A 21,597-nucleotide genomic window follows, 5' to 3' on the forward strand; every position below is an offset into this window, starting at 1 on the left:
AGAATAAATTGGTACTCACTGAGATTTTTTGGAGAGAGATTTTGAGAGAAGACCAGGTATCCAGTCTTCGATCAAGAATAATGGTAAATCGGGAGTCAGATCCATTTTGCCTACAAGATGAGAGGAAATACTCTGTTTTTCTTAGTAATAACCCAACTTTGCTAGATATGTCCTTACTTCTGATTATTTCATTTACATGTGATGCCTTGCCTGAAGACAGATTTGGAAAGTTATCACAAAGTGCTACAATGGAAAGCCAATTTAATTCCATATTCCACTACTCACTATTTAAAATTTCTTTTTTGTCACTAATGTCAATCTTTTAAATAGGCAAGTAATAGTGTCATGCAGGTAGGCCACTAAAATGGATTCGGAATACTACGATTTGGGGCATGGGAAAACCTTATAGACAGCTGTCCTTCATGACGTCAGATGTAACTTCATGGCAATCCATCAGGAGTCAATGATCCATTCATTCATTCATTCATTCATTCATTCAGAAAAACACTGTTAAATACATATCCCTACCTCTTGCCTGCTCCTTGAGGGAAGGCAGTGTAATGGATAATAAAACTTTCATTTGCCCTAAAAAGACCACTTTCAAGCTTTAAGGGGTGCAGTGTAAATTTAGTTTTCTGGGATTTGATTTTTGTTCATGAGGTTCTTCACAATATTATGATCTTAGATTCCTGCCTTCTTAGTCTTCAGGATTAATAACCAGAAAATGTTTCCTTTAAAAAATTTGTTTTCAACCTAAATAAAATCTTTAAGGAAGCTTTTGAAACTCTCCCCTTAAAGCATTCTCATCTCAAATGATTTCTAATATCAAGTAACTCCTAATCCATTCCAATATCACTTTTGAGTCTATTTAACTTTCAGTCTTCTTATTTTATCCTTGGAAGCAATGAAGAATAGCTGTCTAGCTACTGGCTAGTGAGAGTTCCTTTTAGGCGAATTAAAGGCTTTATGTATGATCATCATTTTTAACCTATGTTCTTCTGCATGGGGACAAATACTTCTAGGCCCCCAATTTGGTTTTCATAGATCCTCAGTATAATTTTTATAGCAATTTAGGTAGCTGTCAGCTTCCCCTTCTAAGTTATTTCTTATCTACTCTGAAGGGGAGTCTTATGATCATTTACAATAACAAAAGCCACACTAAAACACCATTTTCCTGTTACTACATTCAAATGGGTAGCCAATAGAAACCGAACTGAAAAAAAATGTAATGAAATGCTATACCTTGCAACAGACGTCAAGTAAGTCAGCACTTTTGCTATCACCTCTTCTGGTATGCATCTGAAATTACAATTTTCCGGAAACGTAATGATCCAAGCATTGTCCTTTCCCCGGCCACCTAAAATAGTATAAAAAACCAAATTAGCATTTATGTGACAACAATGTAAGAAAGAGGATTTTAGATTTGAGAGGGGTGGTTAGAAGACAGTCTGGAGCCAATGCAACTTTTATAAGGATGATGATCTCCACAGAAACCAAAACGGCACCATGCTCCTGCTGAAGTCTAAAAAGTGGCAGGGTGGTTTTGAAATAAAAAAGGAGAAAGAAAGAAAGGGAGGAAGGGGGGGAGACAGAGAGAAAGAAAGAAAGAAGAAAAGAAAGGAAGAAAGAGAAGGAGGGAGGGAGGGAGGGAGGAAGGAAGAGAGAAAAAGAAAGAAAGAGGGGAGGGAGGGAGTAGAGAAGGCAAAATGAGAAAAAATTTCACAGAATATGTATAATAAATGCAGTTGAAAATAGAGCTGATCACTCATATTGGACAACCATGGGTATTGGGAAATAACTGTTTCTATACCAGTGTTATGAGCCTAAATTCAAAGTGAGTCACTGACAGCTTGATAACAAGTGGAAACCTTGATAAAACTGACCACTTAGAGTCATGGTGAGCATGAAAACAGTATAGGATACAAGCTATAGGAAATAAGTGATGTTCTAACGGATTGGTGGAAGAAACAATATAAGCAATAATACCAACAATGGAATAGGAATCTTACTAATGCAAAGACAGAAAGACCACAAATTCTCCATGGGTTAAAATTCAGTGTGCACCCCACTCCACAGCCCTCTACGCAGCCTGGAGGGTTGAGAATGAAAGCCACTTAGTGCAGGGATGAGCCTTAGATGTGCCTAAGGTCCCACTCTGTAGTCAGCCTAACACCTGGGCAAAGAGTGGGTGCTCAATACATATTAGTGCTAAATGGAAGTTGAAAGATTATTTTAGGAGGAAAGTTGTACGGTGGCCTTTGAATTTAGCTTGCTAAAAGAAATTTTTTGAGAGGTTTAGTTGTAATTCTCATTTGGCTAAATTTAAGTGAATAAAGGTACAGGATATAAAAAAATTCAATATGCAATAAAACTATGACAAAGGCAAAGGAGAGAAAGTAGAATGATAAAGCAACTAATTCCAAAAGAAAGCAAAAATGGAGGGAAAAAAACGAAGAATAGGACAAATAGAAAACAAATAGTAAATGATAGTTTTAAACTGAGCCATGAATAATCACATTAAATGTAAACGATTTTGACACCCCAATTAAAAGTTAGAGATCGTCAAATTGGATAAAACAATCAAGACACAACTATATATTGCCTACAAGAAACATACTTTAAATATAAAGGCACAATGCATTAAAAGCAAAAAGATGGAAAAAGATATAACATGCTAAGTAGTCAAAAGGAAGGTGTCTAATTTTAGACAAAGAAGATTTCAGAATCAAGATTAAGAAGATCATTTGATAATCAAACAGCAGTAAATTCATCAAGAGGACATAACAATCCTAAGCGCTCATGTATCTGATAACAGAGCTTCAAAATACATGAAACAAAAATGGATGGAGCTGCAAGGAGAAATAAACAAATCCAGAATTTTAGTCAGAAATTTCACCACCCCTCTCAATAAGTGACAGAACAAGTAGACAGGAAGTTCACTAGGAAACAGTACGCCCGAATAACAATCTCAGCACTGTGACTTAATTTACGTTTCTAGAACACTCCATCCAACAAAAGCAGAACACATATTCTACACAAGTGTACTTGGGAAAGATCAAATTCATTCCTTGCCTTAATCTTTACCAACGGAAACTGAAGGGAGGTCCCCATTCCCATAGTATCTGTTGAATCAAACTAGACCAAAGTAATAAATCAAATGATGATAAATCTTTATAACATTCTAGACTTAAAGAGCAGGATGAAGAAAAATAATCATGAAAAATGATGGCACCCACCCAAGAATTTTAAAGGAACTCAAAGGAGAAACTGTACAACTATGAACCAAGAGATTAGCCAATCATGAAACAAAGGGCCTCTATAGGTACCGTATGGTGTAGAACTAGGAATATAAATAATATATAACCTATAATGCTCTCTCTCTATATATATATTATATATAATATAACTTAGACTTGCCAAGCAACACTTAGGCAAACTATACCTGTCAAAGGAAAGAATGTTGGTTCTTGTTAAGGACAGATTGTCATTGACTAATCTATAAACCGTTATTACCGCTGAGTACCTACAAGTGCTATACTAGGTAGTAAACATGCAAGAAAAGAACAAGGGAGCTATTTATATTCTAAATTGGGAGGTTTTCAGTATTTTTCCCATTGGGAACTCTTTCTTCAAAAGAAATGATAGGCATAAGCATTTTTGAAAACAACTACAAAAATCAGATAAGGAAAGAAGTTGTGGAGCGGGACCTAGGTCTGGGAACAGGTCCTGAGGGTGGTTCTATTTGGAACACAGTTGGAAAAAAACTAAGAAGCTTCAGTAAAATCCCTGAATCTCAACAGTGAAAGCATATCACACATTTATACCACTTATAAAATAAAACATAAAACCACATTAATTAAGTCACCACAATTACCACTAATTATAATCATTAAAGCAGAGGCCAGATTGAAGTGTCCAATTAGGATCATCTGTAAAGTAAATGTTTGTTTATTAAACCGAGCATGTAGGTATCATTTCAGAAGAAATAATTAAACTACTTAAAAGGAATAAGATGGTCTCTTGTACTCTCAACACCTAAGAAGGATTTTCATGCAAACAATGCATATACTTGTAAATTCTTCTTATCTGTTTAATACAATAAATATAATGTTTAATGGCATAGTTCAAGTTACTCTAACACCTGAAAGGAATCTGCTTGTCTTTAGGCAAAGCCTTCCCTAGATATCTGACCAAATTAAAAAGACAAGGGTGGTTTCCCATTGCTATATCTCTAAAAATATGTAATTCTTTTGAGCAGCATTATTCACAATAGCCAAAAGGTGCAAGCAACCCAAGTGTCCATCAATGGATAAATGGATAAACAAATGTGGTCCATCCATACAACGGAATGTTATTCAGCCTTAAAAAGGAAGGAAATTCTGAAAAACGCTACAACATAGAAAGACCTTGAGAACATTATGCGAAGTGAAATAAGCAAGTCACAAAAAGACAAATACAGCAATGATTCCACTCATATGAGGCACCTAGAATAGTCAAATACCTAGAGACAGAAAGTAGAATGGTAGTTGCCAGGGGCTAGACGGAGGAGGGAATGAGGGGTAATTTTTTTAACAGGTACACAGTTTCAGTTTTATAAGACAAAAAGAGTTCTGGAGATGGATGGTGGTGATTGTTGCACAACAATGTGAATGTATTTAATGCCGCTGAAATGTACACTTAAAAATGGGCTTCCCTGGTGGCACAGTGGTTAAGAATCCGTCTGCCAATGCAAGGGGACACAGGTTCGAGCTCTGGTCCAGGAAGATCCCACATGCCCGTGGAGCAACTAAGCCCATGCGCCACAACTACTGAAGCCCGTGCGCCTAGAGCCTGTGCTCCGCAACAACAGAAGCCACCGTAATGAGAAGGCCACGCACCACAACGAAGAGTAGCCCTGGCTCGCCGCAACTAGAGAAAGCCCGTGCACAGCAATGAAGACCCAATGCAGCCAAAAATAAATAAAATAATAAATAAATAAATAAAATAAATTTCATTAAAAAAGAAGAAAAAAATAGTTAAGATGGTAGATTTTATGTTATGTGTATTTCATCACAATTTTTAGAAATTATATACAAATGCATATACATATACAAATACCTATACATATTTTAGAAAAGCAAACTTTTTTATCATGTGTAAATGAAATCCTTTAAAAAAAAACTTAATACATGTTGCTTAATTAGGGTGACTTGTAGCATTTGTAATGAACATTTAAGTCATCAGCGCTATGGTGGAGGGGGAAACCTCAAAGAGGCCACCTGAATGGCTACCCTCTCACTCAGCCTGCACCCACCTAGGAGATGTATTCCACTTTCGCCCATCACAGATTGCTGAAGACTTGTCCAAACGTCCAATATACAAGACTGGTAAGACTGGTTTTAAACACATATCTAAACATATTTCAAACCTCTAGTTATTCTCAAAATGTCCGTTTTTTAGCAACTACATGCACAATGTATGAATGTTTATTAAAATATAAAAATTATACAGCCACTTACATAAGAAGGACCAAACTAACTTTGCTAATAGATTCAAACATTTACCTGGTCTAAATATATGAAAAAGTCTGCTTACCAGACAGGAAGGCAATGTCTTGCATTAAGAAATGGCTGATGTCCTTCACACGGAGGAGCACCTCGGTTTCTATGACAAACGAGAAAGGGAGAGAAACAGCGGGCACGTTAGAGGACAGCCAGAAACGCACACATGATTTCTCATCGTGCCGAAAAGAACTCTGGGGGTCCCGCAGATCTGCGTCCCCAGACGCACTGCTGACCTTCTCTTTATTCCTCTCAGCCACATAAGAAGGAAATCACACTCTGGACAATATCAGTGGGTAAGTAGGACCAGTGTCCTTGTTCTCAGAATCTACGCCCGGTACATAAACTACTCTCCCTCACCAGAAAGCGAGGGGCAAAGGTCCAAACTCCAGGACATCCAGATTTATTTATCTAAAGGGTAGATAGTCACGTAGAGACACTGGCATAGTGTCTTTTACTTCTAATAATGCCTTTCACTCTGCAAAGCTTTATTAGCGATTACAAAGCACTTTTCGGATCGTTTATCGCATTGGATCCTCAAAATAACCCGGAGAAAGGTATTATTATCCCATCTTACAGGTCAGGAAAAATGTCAGAGAGCAAGTACAAAGTATTGGTTAAGCATGTGAGAAACCTAGATTCCAATCCCACCTTGTTGCATTTACTGGCTGTATAAACATGTACAAGCTACTTAGCCTCTCAGAGCCTCAAGTTTCCTTATCTGTAAACTGGGCATAATAACATCTACCCCACAGGGTGCCTTGCCGACCAAATGCAAGATAACTGGCGTTAAGAGTCAGTGTTCCATGAACAGCAGCCTATTAACTCATCTTTGACCACTAGAGGTGGGACACATCCATGTGATGTTCAATATGTTTTAGTTGTCCCAGATCTTAAGTGCTAATTTGTAATGTTCGATTCTAGTGAACTCTACAGGGGCCCCAGGTCAAAGTTCACTACCTGCCTCTGGTCCATGAGCAAGGATAACTTTTTAAAAGAAAATGGGTCATCAAACTCAGCTATTTTGGATTGCTGGTTTTAATGCCTGTGACATCTCTCAGAGAAACCATATTTTCCCCTTGCCCTCTGATACACAGGGCCTTCAAAGACCTGGTCTCTGGTGGTGTCAGACTGGTGACACATTACCCTTCTTAGTGCTCTTCAGATCATACCATACGGAGGTGGTGGATCAGGGCCCATCCTGCTCAAGGGCCCTGAACAGACAAGTTCTCAATGACCCACACCAGACAGTGGAATAGGGCCTCTGTTACAGAGCCACACACACACAAGCACACACACACACACACACACACACACACACACACACACACACATGATTTGAAACATAAATTCACTGACAAATTTATTTTTCATAAGAAACATGCCATTAAAAATCCACCATTTGTCAGGACATAAAAATCAATTCCTAAAAATGTCTTGTAATTTTAAAAAATTAGGCTCCTGGTACGTCCCAGTCTTCACAACCCAAACTGCCAAAAGCAGTTATTTTTACAATGGTACATGCTTCCTCTGATAAAAGCATGTGTTTATGACAGTCACAAACATGTGTCATATACTGACATTTTTACGCCTGGAGACCTGAAGGAAGGATGAGATGGGGATAGTGCAAAGAGGAGTAGAACTTTCTCTGCTCTCAGAGGCCTGCACAAGTGGCAATGCCCCAAATGTGTTCTACCGTTTAGATGAGAGCATTAGGCATTAAAATATTCCTACATAATAAGACCCAATTTTCTCCCCTGCTTTGATCAGTAGAAATAGCTATCAACATAAATGGATAAATTTTATGTCATGTGGCAGATCTGGAAGCACTAATATCTGCAACCTGATTCCTCCCATACCATTCAGGCTCTTGCACAGTTACAGAAACTATGGCTACTTACTCTACAATTTTTTTTAATCCATTCACATAATCAGAGAGGCATCAGGGCATAAAATAAAAGGCCGAGGGCTGGGAATGGGAGGACCTGGGCCCAGTGCTGGCTCGGGCACTGAGCAGCTCTGGGATCTGGGGCAAGTCACTCCCTACCCCTCAGCTCACTACCCTCTGCGGGTACTACAACAAATGCTTTCCAAGGCCCCTTACATTCTCTGAGATCCGACAACAGGTAAAATCCATAGATATAAGGAAAACACACTATCATAAAATGTCTCCCACAATTATGCCAACAAAATGACATTTACACACTAACAAAAAAGGATAAAATAATGGTTAAAAGAAACGGACTCACAGATATAGGGAACAAACTAGTTGTAACCAGTGGGGAGAGGGATGGTGGGAGGGGCAAGATAGGGGTAGGGGATTAAGAAGTACAAACTAGTATGTATAAAATAAATAAGCTGCAAGGATATATTGTACAGCACAGGGAATACAGCCAATATTTTAGAATAACTATAAATGGAGTATAACTTTTAAAACTTGTGAATCACTATGTTGCACACCTGAAACTTAACATAGTATTGTAAATCAACTACACCTCAATTAAAAGAAATGGTTAAAAGAGAAGATGTTACTACTTTAAGAAATGATCAGGGACTTCCCTGGTGGCTCAGTGGTTAAGACTCCACGCTCCCAATGCAGGGGGCCCTGCTCAGGGAACTACACCCCACATGCATACCACAACTAAGGAGCCCAACTGCCACAACTAAGGAGCTGGTGAGCCACAACTAAGACCCAGAGCAACCTAATTAATTAATTAATTTAAAAAATGATCAAGTTTTGGGTTGGAAACAGACCGAAAGGAGAGAAGACAGCAGGAAAGGGAAACAGAAGCCACGGGGTTATCACTGAGCAGCCACAAAAGACAAGGCGGGCTTTTTGCTGAGAAGAAAGAAATAGAGCACGGACTTCGGAGAAAGCTGACACTGAGTTAAACCCAGCTTTGTATCTAACCTTCTTGAATTTCCACACAGATTTCCTCCAGAAATGTAAATGTGAGAACAAATATGGTTTAGAATGTTCTTCTTGATGACCCTTTAAACTCTTTTACTCCAGAGCATGAGAAATAAAAAGCCTGGGTCACCAAAGCTGGATCAGGTCCACATTACAGTATATCCCTGTTGACCAGATTCACATTTGATAGGAGGTTTGTGGAGCTGTCCCATGTGGTAAGGTCAATCACTCAAAAATGAAAGGCGTGCATTCTCCTTACTTTGGACTAGTTGTGAAAAAGGGCTGGTTGGGAAGCCAAAAAAGGGAACTAACTCAATAAGTAATCTGACAAACAGCCTCAAAACACCCCAATGGAGCAGCTCTTCATTGAAAAGCTCTGCTGAAGAACCAACCATGTGACTGGACAGTCAAACACAATCAGGCACAAACTGAAAACAAAAGACGAGGAGAGTGCTTGTCAACTCATTCATTCCATACATTTGATCAGGAAGCAAGAGAGGCAAGCTTTTATTGCCTTGGCCATAAATTGCAAACTCAATCACTAATATTTCTTTTATAACATGACAGGTAGTTGTGCAAATGAGGATACAAGCTCAGAATGCAAATACAAAGAATTTTTAAAGTCCTAAAAGGCATGGAAATAAATAATATATTTAGGATGGTTCGCAGAGGAGGAAGGTAAACCCATCCAATTAATTGATCCATTTTGGTTGTGTCACTTGCAGAAATAAAAGACACTTGTCAGGGCCTTCCCTGGTGGTCCAGTGGCTAAGACTCCGCACTCACAATGCAGGAGGCCCGGGTTTGATCCCTGGTCAGGGAACTAGATCCTGCACGCCACAACTAAGACCCGGCGCAGCCAAATAAATAAATAAATATTTTTAAAAAACAACAACAACACTTGTCACCTTGACACAGGGTGCCCTTTATAGCTTTTAAAGATTTATCTTGCATCCATTCACTTTTTTTTTTTTTCCCTTTGGCTGCGTTGGGTCTTCATTGCTGCGCATGGGCTTCATCTAGTTGCCTTGAGCAGGGGCTACTCTTCGTTGCGGTGCGCGGGCTTCTCATCATGGTGGCTTCTCTTGTTGCAGAGCACGGGCTCTAGGCGCGTGGGCTTCAGTAGTTGTGGCACGTGAGCTCAGTACTTGTGGCTCATGGGCTCTAGAGCGCAGGCTCAGTAGTTGTGGCACACGGGCTTAGCTGCTCCGCGGCCTGTGGGATCTTCCCGGACCAGGGCTTGAACCCGTGTTCCCTGCATTGGCAGTCGGATTCTTAACCACTGTGCCGCCAGGGAAGCCCCATCCATTCACTTTTTTAAAACAAATATTTATTGAGCACCTACTATGTGCCAGATACTAAGCTGTAGATAGATGTTCTGGGTAAAAGTAAAGATTCGCAATCAAAAAAGTTTTGTGATATTGGGGGTAAAGCATACTGCAACATTCCCCAGCAAATACACACACACACATTGCAACTCCCTGGGTATGGGCTATGTATGCAGCGTTTCCCAAACCTACTTGATCAGGTACTTCTTTGTTTGTGTGGTTGGTTGGTTGGCTGGTTGTTTGGTTGGTTGGTTGGTTTTTCCCTTCAGAGAGAGAGAGAAGACAAACAGAAAGCAACAGAGACAGCTACACAGACTCCATGTAAAGAAGCACTTGTTTTAGAAGTCAGAACTCTCTGGAGATGAAATGACCGCCGTAGTGGGTAGAGAAGCCTTTCCCTACCACTAATAGGGTTGGAACGAAGGCCAAGCAGCTCTGTAGCAAGGAGGCTAGAGAGGACAATGGAGCGTGTAGGTGGGTTGGAGTAAATGATCCTTCTTGCCCTACTTCTCCAAGAGTCTATTCCTCCATGAACTGAGTATGTATTACCATTCCAAGATATTTAAATTCTACTGAGTTTATTAATGATTCCTATAAGGAAAATGATGGTTTATAAAGTTAAGTAAATTGGTATCTACAAGCATTCCCATTTTCTAGAAAGCGTTTTTACTCCAGATTCTGGTGTATAACAGCTATAATTCCAACCCCTGAGCTTTATGTCACAGTGGCACGCTCTTGTGTACAATACATTTATCCCTCCTCCGAGGTTTCTGTTCATACCCCGTAGAAGAATACGAGCTCTGAGCCATGCTGCACACACGAGAGCCAGGGCAAATATTAACTGCTTAAAAGAGCAAATACCTCTATTCTCACCTTTTCCTAAAATTAAGAGGCCAAAATGGAGCACAAATTAAAATAGAAAGGGAAATAAAGGAAGTGTCAACCAGAAAAATACAATCTCTTTCAAGGCAACTGACCCACTGCCACAGCCAATATGAAAACAGAGGGGAAAAGTGCAGTGAATGATTAAAAGTAGATATTTGCTGAGCACCTAGTACTCCAAGATGGATATTAAAGCCCTCACCTTACTCAGTGCTCTGTGGTGACCTAAATGGGAAGGAAATCTAAAAAAGAGGGGATATATGTATATGTATAATGGATTCACTTTGCTATACAGCAGAAACTAACAACATTGTAAAGCAACCATACTCCAATAAAAACTAATAAAAAATAAATAAAACCCTCACCTTACAGATGAGGAAACAGGCTCAGAGAGGCTCCTATTCACGTACTTATTCATTTAAGAAATTCACACTGAACAAATGCTAGGCACAAGCACTGCTCAGACCCAAGGTAGAACCCAGCAGAAGATTTAGAAGAAGCTTTCACGGTGTCATCCATTTGGTTCCCTAACCTTCAGACAGGCAGAAGAATACACTCAATCAGCTCTAATGCAAATTACTAACTATATATAGTTTATTAACCTCCAATTTTCTTCCAGGAAGAATTTTTTTTAAATTTATTTATTTTATTTATTTTATTTTTTTGGCTGCATTCGGTCTTTGTTGCTGCGTGGGCTTTCTCTAGTTGCGGCGAGCGGGGTCTACTCTTCGTTGTGGTGCGTGGGCTTCTCATTGCGGTGGCTTCTCTTGCTGTGGAGCACAGGCTCTAGGCGCGTGGGCTTCAGTAGTTGTGGCTTGTGGGCTCAGTAGTTGTGGCACACTGGCTTAGTTGCTCCACGGCATGTGAGATATTCCCGGACCGGGGCTCGAACCCGTGGCAAGGGGATTCTTAACCACTGTGCCACCAGGGAAGCCCCTAGACATTTTATGATTTATACTCTTTTATTTTTGTTAAGGTGGTCCATCTTGGTCAATGTCCCCTGTGAGCCTGAGAAGAAACACTTTTTATTATATATTTATTTATATATATTGAGATATAATTCACAAACCAAAAATTTGCCCTTTTAAGTATACAATTCAGTAGATTTCCGTATATTCAAAAAGCTGTCTAACTGTCACCACTATCTAACTCCAGAACATTTCCATCATTTCAAAATGAAATCCTGTAAAATGTAAATCAAAACCACAATGAGATATCACCTCACACCTGTCAGAATGGCCATCATCAAAAAGAACACAAGTAACAAACGTTGGCAAGGATGTGGAAAAAGGGGAACCCTCGTGCACTGTTGGTGGGAATGTCCATTGGTGCAGCCATTGTGGAAAACAGTATGGAGGTTTCTCAAAAAACTGAAACTTAAAAAAGAAAAAAGAACTACCATGTGACCAAGCAACTCCACTCCTGGGTTTATATCCAAAAGAAACCAAAACACTAATTCGAAAAGACACACGCACCCCAATGTTCACAGCAGCATTATTTACAATTGCCAAGGTATGGAAGTAATCTAAGTGTCCATCAACAGATAAATGGATAAAGAAGATGTGGTAAATATATACAATGAAATATTACTCAGCCATAAAAAAATGAGATTTTTGCCATTTGCAGCAACATGGATGGACTTAGAGGGCATTATGCTAAGTGAAATAAGTCAGACAGAGAAAGACAAATACTGTATGATATCACTTATATGTGGAACCTAAAAAATACAACAAACTAGTGAATAAAACAAAAAAGAAGCAGACTCACAGAGAGAACAAACTAGTGGCTATGGGGGAGAGAGGGAATAGAGGTGGGGAAGTGGGAGGTACAGACTATCCGGTGTAAGGTAGGCTCAAGGATGTAGTGTAAAACACAGAGAATATAGCCAATATTTTGTAATAACTGTAAATGGAAAGTAACCTTTAAAATTGTATTAAATTATTTTTTAATAATTTTTAAAAACTTTCTGGGAGAAAAAAAAAAGAACTCCTGTAGCATTAGAAGTCAGTACAGAAAGAGTTAACATAGCAGGCCTAGACTGCTTATCCTTAGAAAGGCTGAATTGCAAAGTAAGCCTTTGGCTGGCATCTGGGAACTTGGATTCAGGAAGTAAACAATGCAGATTATGCTAAATACCTGCTTTCCTTCCGGGAGCAAGGAAAAATTTTGGTACCTGCTAGGCATTGGGTGCCTATGTAACTACCCACCAATATCAATCCTGCACTGAGCCTCTAAAGAGGGTCCCTGATTGGCAACATTTCACATGTGTCACAACTTGTTGCTGGGGTAATTGATTAAGCACATTCTTTGTGACTCCACTGGGAGAGAGCCCTTGAAAGCTTGTACCTGGTTTTCTCCAGACTTCATCTCATGTGCCTTTCCTCTTTGCTGATTTTGCTTTGTATCTGTTTGCTGTAATAAATACTAGCTATGAGTAGAACAATATGCCGAGTCCTGTGAGTCTGTCTAGCAAGGCATCAAACTTGGGGTGGTCTTGAGAACCCCCAACACACAGTCACTTCCCCAAAGGAAGAAGTAAAACTATCTCTATTTGCAAATGACTTGATCTTGCTTGTAGAAAATAATAAGGAATTCACACACAGAGACACAAAAATGACAAAACCTTTTAGTACTAATTAACAAGTTTAGCAAGGGTGTAGTATATTAGATCAAAAATCAATTGTATTTCTATTGTCCAAAGTATAACTGCAAAACTTATACTCTGAAAATGACAAAACATTATTGAAAGAAATTAAAGATGATCTAAATAAATGGAAAGCCATCCCATATTCATGAAATGGAAGACAATATTATTATGGCGGCATTACTCCCCTAATTGATATACAGATTCAAAACAACCCCTATAAAAATCCTAGCTGGCAGGACTTCCCTGGTGGCACAGTGGTTAAGAATCCGTCTGCCAATGCAGGGGACACGGCTTCGATCCCTGGTCTGGGAAGATCCCACATGCCACAGAGCAACTAAGCCTGTGCACCACAACTACTGAGCCTGCGCTCTAGAGCCCGCGAGCCACAACTACTGAGCCCGCGCACCACAACTACTGAAGCCCGCACGCCTAGAGCCTGTGCTCTGCAACAAGAGAAGCCACCACAATGAGAAGCCCACGCACCGCAACGAAGAGTAGCCCCCCCCCACTCACCACAACTAGAGAAAGCCCGTGCACAGCAATGAAGACCCAACGCAGCCAAAAACTAAATAAAATTAAAAAATAAAAATCCTAGCTGGCTTTTTTTTTTTTTGACAGAAATCGACAAGTTGATCCTAAAATTCATATGGAAATGCATGGGAGGCAGGTTAACCAAAACAATCTTGAAAAAAAAAGGAACAAAACTGGAGGACTCACACGTCCCAATTTCAAATCTTACTACACAAAGTTGCAATAAAAACAAGACAGTGTGGTACTGGCATAATGACAGACATAAAGATCAGTGGAATAGAATTGAGCATTCAAAAATTAGGCCATACATCTAGTGTCAACTGATTTTTGACAAGGACAAGATAATTCAATGAGGAAAGAATAGTCTTTTCAACAAATGGTGATGTGTCCCATCCCATCAGGATATCCACATTCAAAAGAATGAACTTGGACCCTTACCTTAACACCATATACAAAAATTAACCAAAATGAACCAAACATTGAAATATAAGAGCTAAAGCAATAAAACTCTTAAAATAAAATACAGTAATAAATCTTTGTGACCTTGCATTAAGCAAAGACTTCATATACATGATATCAAAAGTAGAAGCAACAAAAGAAAAAACAATTTATATTTTTGTACTTCAAAGGACACTAACAAGAAAATGAAAAGACAATCTACAGAAAGGGAGAATATATTTGCAAATCATTATCTGTTAAGGAATATGTATCTAGAATACATAAAGAACACTTAGTAATCAATAATAAAAAGGCAAATAGCACAATTAAAAATGGGCAAAGGATTTGAATACACACATCTCCAAAGAAGGTATAAAACTGACCAATAAGCACATGCAAAGATGCTCAACATCATTTAGCCATTTTGGAAATACATATCAAGACCACAATTAGTTACCACTTCATACCCATGGGGATGGCTATAAGGAAAAAGATGGACAGTAACACGTGTCAACAAGTATGTGGACAAATTAGAAAACTCATCTACTGTTCAAGGGAATGTAAAATGGTTCAGCCCCTGTGCAAAACAGTTACGTAATTTCTCAAAAAGTTAAACAGAGAGTTACCATACGACCCAGCAATTCTACTTCTAGGTATATACCCGAAAGAAATGAAAACATACATCTACACAAAAACACATACAGGAATGTCAATAGCATTATTCATAATAACCAAAAGGTGGAAACAACACAAATGTCTATCAACTGAAGAATGGATAAACAAAATGTGCTATATCCACATGATGGAATATTATTCAGCAATAAAAAGTAATGAAGGACTGATACATGCTACAACATGGATGGACCTTGACAACATTTTGCTAACTGAAAGAAGCCACAAATTATATGATTCCATTTATATGAAATATCCTGAACAGGCATAGAGAGAGATACAGAAAGTAGATGAGTGGTTGCTTAGGGCTGGGGAATGGGGAAACTGGGAGGATGGTAGCTGAAAGGTATAGGGTTTCTTTTAGGAATGATGAGATGCCCCAAAACTGGTTTCAGTAATGGCTACACAGCACTGAATGTGCTAAAAACACTGAACTGTACACTTTAAATGGGTAAATTATATGGTATATGAAGTACATCACAATAAGGCTGTTACAAAATAAATCAAGGAAAGAATCGGTGTTTATAAGAAAAAAGTCCATTTGAGCAAAGGTTGCACTTTTTTCTACTTCTCCTTCCAAAGGAATTTAAACATGAAAAACAAACAGAAGTGGGCTCGACTTTTGGAAATGTATGTTCAGGAAAAAAGATGAAGGTTGTGCATAAAGGTAAACCACAAGGACATCACACGATCAGTAAGTTCACACAGTGGTTATATTTCGGTGTTATCTTAGGTGATGTATAAATATAGAATTCTGATTTTTTTCACACAAATATTTCTTGTAGAGGTAATATAGCACAGTGCTTTTGAGTGCGTGCTTCAAAGACGGATTGCCTATATTCCAATTCCAGCTCTACCACTTACAAGTTATATGACCTTGGACAAGCTGCTTAAACTCTCTGTGTCTCAATTTTCTTTACTGGTAATATGGAGAAAATGACAGTACCTATTTCATAGGGTTATTGTAATGAGTAAAGTTGTTAATACATGCAAAGACTTGGACGAGTGTCTAGTATATGGTAAGTGCTCAATAAACATTGGCCATTGTTATAGAAGAAAGAAAATATAACATTACAATTTAAAAGGTTTAGTGTACAAGTGAGCATTCAGGCAGTGGCAGATAATGACTGGGTTAGCATTATGGTTCTGCAAAGATTTTAATTCCCACCCTCCCCAAACAGCCACGGCTGCTTCTAGGCCAGAATACCACTCCCATCTTTCCTTGTATACAAGGAAAACTCTGAGATGATATCATCTTTGAATATAAAAATTGAACTCTCAAGTTTGACAAACATGAAGGAGCTTTCCCTTATTGGTCTCACAGGGGACTAAAAATCCTGAAAAAATCTTCCTGCTACAAAACCTAAAAACATGGTGGGGAAAATAAGATTAAATTCTTTCTAATGAATGGCTGAGTTGGCAGGAAAGACAAGGAAAACCTCAGAGGCCAAAACCATTACCAGGGCAAATATTCTGAGAGAAGCCAACTGAGAATAGAAGTTGCCCCAGGGCAGCTGCTAAATCCCAGGTGACTTAGAACTTGGTTTTAATGGTCATGCTTTGGTGGAGATTCAAAGCCTACAGCGTTAGGCATCAGATCAGAGAAAATACAGGAGAATATGTGTATAACCTGTGGGTAGGATAGAGTTTTTTAAACAAAATGCAAGAAGCAGAAAGCTTAAAGGAAAAGATTGATAATTTAGGCTACACTAAATTTAAAGTTTTCTTTCATCAAAAGACATCATAAAGAAAATGATGACAAGCCACAAATTAGAAGCAGATACTGCAATACATATAAGTGACAAACAAACAGTATCAAGGATATATAAAAGACTGTAAGTCAATTAAAAAAAAAAGACGGGATTTCCCTGGTGGTGCAGTGGTTGAGAATCTGCCTGCCAGTGCAGGGGACACGGGTTCGAGCCCTGGTCCGGGAAGATCCCACACCCCACAGAGCAACTAAGCCCGTGCGCCACAACTACTGAGCCTGCGCTCTAGAGCCCGCGAGCCACAACTACTGAAGCCCGCTCACCTAGAGCCCGTGCTCCGCAACAAGAGAAGCCACCATAATGAGAAACCCACGCACCACAACGAAGAGAAGCCCCCGCTCACCGCAACTAGAGAAAGCCCGCATGCAGCAACGAAGACCCAATGCAGCCAAAAATAAATAAATAAATAAATTTATTTAAAAAAAAAAAAAAAGACAAACCACATGACAGAAAAATGGGGAAAAAAATAACACAGACAGGCATTTCACGGAAAAGGAAATAGGAATGGTCAATAAACATTTGTAAAGATCCTCAACGGCATTTGTGAAGTTTGAAACGCAAATTTCAAGGACAGTAAGATAATATTTTCTACCCACCACTTAAACAATAATTTTAAACCATCGACGTTAGCATGCACCTATATGTGCGTAATCATTATAGATATGTTTTGGTTTGGGCCGTGGCTCTTATCACAGATTTCTTTTCTCATGAAGCATCCATTTTGAAAGACCACATTAAAAATTGTTTTAGTGATCACTGAAAGAAAACATATCAGGGAGAGTTTTACCGTGATAGAGCTGAAGGGTAAATGCGGTGACTAGACACAGGCTAAAATGGAAACAGAAAAATCAGTTAGATGTGACAACAAAGATCAGAGGAACTCTGCGGTGGCATGAAAGACATGTATAATGTCAACTCAAACACTCGCAAGTGTGGCCTGAGTACCTACTATGCATTCAGCGGTGCTTTAGCACCCGCTTACACGGCACTTAAGAATGAACAGGTTCCAATTCAGGCAAGAACATCCACAGATACGGCTGTCCTCGGATGCTCAGCCTTTTTAATTGTGCTTTGAAGGGAAGAACCGTGGGATGATTTTACCCCCAGTAGCACGAAGTGGAATTCTAAAGGATGATGGGAAAGGGAAGGAAGGAATGAGAGGCTGGAAGGAGAGAATAGGAATACAAATCAGGAATCCACATTTCAAAACAACTTGAAGTGTCCTTTTCGTTTACCTATCAGCCACTCTCATCATTTGTGTATTTCTTCTTTCAACAAACCTTTGTTAGACTTCCATCTGTTGCCATGCCCCGAGCAGCGCTGGGGACACAGAAACCAGTGAAAACACTGGCCCAGCCTCATGGGCTCTTCATCTGGGAGCAAAGTGTTACAATAGTGTTGAGCCTAGGATACTGTGAGCACACAGAGAAAGGACATCGAGCACTAAACTGATAAAACAGATGATGTATAAAAAATGGAAAGAAAACGCTTTTGTGGCCTAATCTGTGCTGAATACCTCCCGGCATTCGTTTGCAGCATTTTCAGTTTGCAGCATGACTCAACATTATACCAAGGTCGACGGCCTCTGACCTGCTTCCAAGGAGGGGAGTAAGTGGTAGTGAGCTCCCTCAGCCTGTCATGCATGAGACAAATGAAGGGGAACTGTTCGTTTCTGTAACTTTTGCCAACTCCCACGTTTATGTGTTTCTGCGCATGCGTATAGTCCAGAGAATTGGAAATAATAAGTATGTAATTAAAACGGCTGGTTCTGAAAATTCATTCTGCCGTCTTTCGTATCACTTGTAAAGTCAATAGGCAATATGAAGAAGCTCACACTGATAAGAAACGGTTAAAAACTGCAGCGTGGAGCCTTTATTTACTCTTCTCCACTGTGAAAGCGCTTTTGTGACTTGATCATGTGTCTTTTAAAATTTATACTCCATAAAAATTGACAAGATCTTTGCTAAATGCCGGAACTCTGGTAAAGGGCTTTCTAACATGTATATGAGGATATATATTATATACATATTTCATATATGTTATATACAATTATGCATCATCTTCAAAACCATACATGACCTGTTATGAAAATAAATGTCTTTCAGAATTTGCTTCCGTGGGTACTTCTGAGAGCACAGTTTAAAAAAAAAAAACCTCTTCATCACACAATTTTGAATGTTCCAAATTATTTCTTAACAATAGAAATTTGAGAAAAAAGCATGTAAATCAAAGGGACATCACTTTATTCATCCAAATCATACTCATTCAAGTACTCACGGTGCAAATGAGCAGGCAAATGAACATGAGCTTAAAATCACTACCGCCACCACTAGATGATTCTAAACACACTAACTTAGTAACAGGTAAATATTAACATTAGGCTCTTTTTAAAATTTTTATTATAACATCAAGCCTTTCGAGAGCAGCTATTTAAAGCACAAGCTATAAAAGAAGACGAGATGACCCACTAATGTTAGAACTCACAAAATCCATGTAGACATATGACCAAATGCCAGATCTATTCCGTGGCTATTCATCTCTTCTTGGGTTCAGACAATCTAATTTTGAAATACACAGCATCTGCAATGGTAAATCCGATTAAAATGACTTACTTTAGCTTATAAGGCATGCAAAAGAACACACAACATCTGTCAGTGGTCCTTGGAATGTGTTAACGAAGGAAGCAAAACTGACCCTCTGTTGGAAACTGACAAGTGCAAAATGGCAAAGAAAAACAGGGCCGCTGCTTTTTGCTCTGTGACTAATCACGTGATCCGGCTGGCACATGCAAACACAAAGATGTCCTGCAAATACACATATTACTTTTCAGTGTCATCAAAGAGTCTAAGAATATATAATCACACCATTTCAGTTTAAATACGGGAAATATTATTTAAAATAACTCCCTGTGGTTTTTCTTGTCATCAGACTGATACTGAGCAGCTAATTCTTCAACTTAACTATCAGTGGCACAGGAGTGCAAGTGAGCGTTTGATGAACAGAGAACCCAGTGTCCCTGAATGTGTAGTAGCCTCTTTGTCTTCCATGAAAGGAAAAAATTTTAATAACATAACAAAATGATTTTATATTATATATTTTATGTTTCCTGTACTCGTGTGTATCACACATTTCAATATGAAATCATTTTTAAGTAAACACATTCAAATGCAAGTCACAGTTCAAGGTAAGGAGGAAGATCCCAGCTTGGTAAAATGCTTAGATACACATGGATACTTTACTGTTGTTCTCACCAGTTAGAAATAAGCTCCTTGTAGGCAGGGATTTTTGTGGGTTTTGTTCACTGAAATATCCCAACAGTGGAGGTGATCAATACATGTTGAATTGAATTAATGTATCTATATCCATAGAAAAGTTCCACAATCCCAAACTGATTGCATATAAATAATTTAATTTAAAAACAAAAGAAAATGTCTTTCTCTTATTTCACTTAGCATAATACCCTCCAGGTCCATCCATGTTGCTGCAAATAGCAAAATTTCATTCTTTTTTATGGCTGAGTAGTATTTCAGTGTGTGTGTGTGTGTGTGTGTGTGTGTGTGTGTGTGTGCGTGCAAGTATCACATCTTCTTTATCCATTCATCTGTTAATGCACATTTATGTTGTTTCCATGTCTTGGCTATTGTAAATAATGCTATAAGGGCTTCCCTGGTGGTGCAGTGGTTAAGAATCCACCTGTCAATGTAGGGGACATGGGCTCAAGCCCTGGTCCAGGAAGATCTCACATGCCGCGGAGCGGCTAAGCCCGTGCGTCACAACTACTGAGCCTGCACTCTGGAGCCTGCAAGCCACAACTACTGAGCCCTCATGCCACAACTATTGAAGCCTGTGCACCTACAGCCCATGCTCTGCAACAAGAGAAGCCACCGCAATGAGAAGACCACGTACCGCAACGAAGAGTAGCCCCCGTTCACTGCAACTAGAGAAAGCCCGTGCACAGCAACGAAGACCCAACGCAGCCAAAAATAAATAAATAAATAAATAAATGTCTGCACATAGGGGTGCATGTATCTTTTCGAATTAGTGTTTTTGTTTCTTTTGGATATACACCCAGGAGTGGAATTGCTGGGTCACATGGTAATTCTTTTTTTTTAATTTTTAGATGTTTGAGAAACCTCCATACTGTTTTCCACAGTGGCTGCACCAATTTACATAGTGTTCGATGGCTCCCTTTACTCCGTATCCTTGCCAACATTTGTTATTTGTGGTCTTTTTGATGACAGCCATTCTGACAGGTGTGAGGTGATACCTCATTATGGTTTTGATTTGCATTTCCCTGATGATTAGCAATGTTGAGCATCTTTTTACGTGCCTCTTGGCCATCCGCATGTCCTTTTTTAAAAAATGTCTATTCAGGTCTTTTGCCCATTTTTTAATCAGGTTGTTCATTTTTTTGATGTTGAGTTGTATGAGCTGTTTATATATTTTGGATATAAACCTCTTATCGGTCATATCATTTGCAAATATTTTCTCCCATTCTGTAGGTTGTCCTTTTGCTTTGTCAATGGCCTCCTTTGCTGTGCAAAAGCGTTCAAGTTTAATTAGGTCCCATTTGTTTATTTCTGCTTTTATTTCCTTTACTTTAGGAGACAGATCCAAAAAAATATTGCTATGATTTATGTCAAAGAGTGTTCTGCTTATGTTTTCCTCTAGGAGTTTTATGGTTTCTACTCTCACATTTAGGTCTTTCATCCATTTTGAGTTTACTTTTGTAGATAGTGTTACAGAATGTTCTAATTTCATACTTTTATAGATAGCTGTCCAGTTTTCCCAGAATCACTTATCAAAGAGACTCTGTTCTCGCCATTGTATGTTCTTGCCTGCTTTGTCGTAGATTAATTGCCCATGTAAGTGTGGATTC

The 21,597-nt window shown here is 39.0% G+C and overlaps 1 protein-coding gene across 1 annotated transcript in view; it reads right to left on the reverse strand.

The window, feature by feature from the left end:
* MCF2 (MCF.2 cell line derived transforming sequence) overlaps positions 1 to 5,680 on the reverse strand; it is a 71,001-nt gene extending 65,321 nt beyond the window's left edge. Inside the window, exons 1-3 of the mRNA XM_082445299.1 lie at positions 5,575 to 5,680; positions 1,243 to 1,357; positions 20 to 110 (exon numbers count right to left, since the gene is read on the reverse strand). Coding sequence (XP_082301425.1) covers positions 20 to 110; positions 1,243 to 1,357; positions 5,575 to 5,599 — 231 coding nt within the window. The 5' untranslated portion in view covers positions 5,600 to 5,680. The remainder of the gene's footprint in view (positions 1 to 19; positions 111 to 1,242; positions 1,358 to 5,574) is intronic.
* Between the last annotated feature and the right edge of the window lie 15,917 nt (positions 5,681 to 21,597).

The sequence above is a fragment of the Balaenoptera physalus genome, assembly GCF_965194825.1.
Source record: "Balaenoptera physalus genome assembly, chromosome: X".
NCBI classification, from domain to species: domain Eukaryota; kingdom Metazoa; phylum Chordata; class Mammalia; order Artiodactyla; family Balaenopteridae; genus Balaenoptera; species Balaenoptera physalus.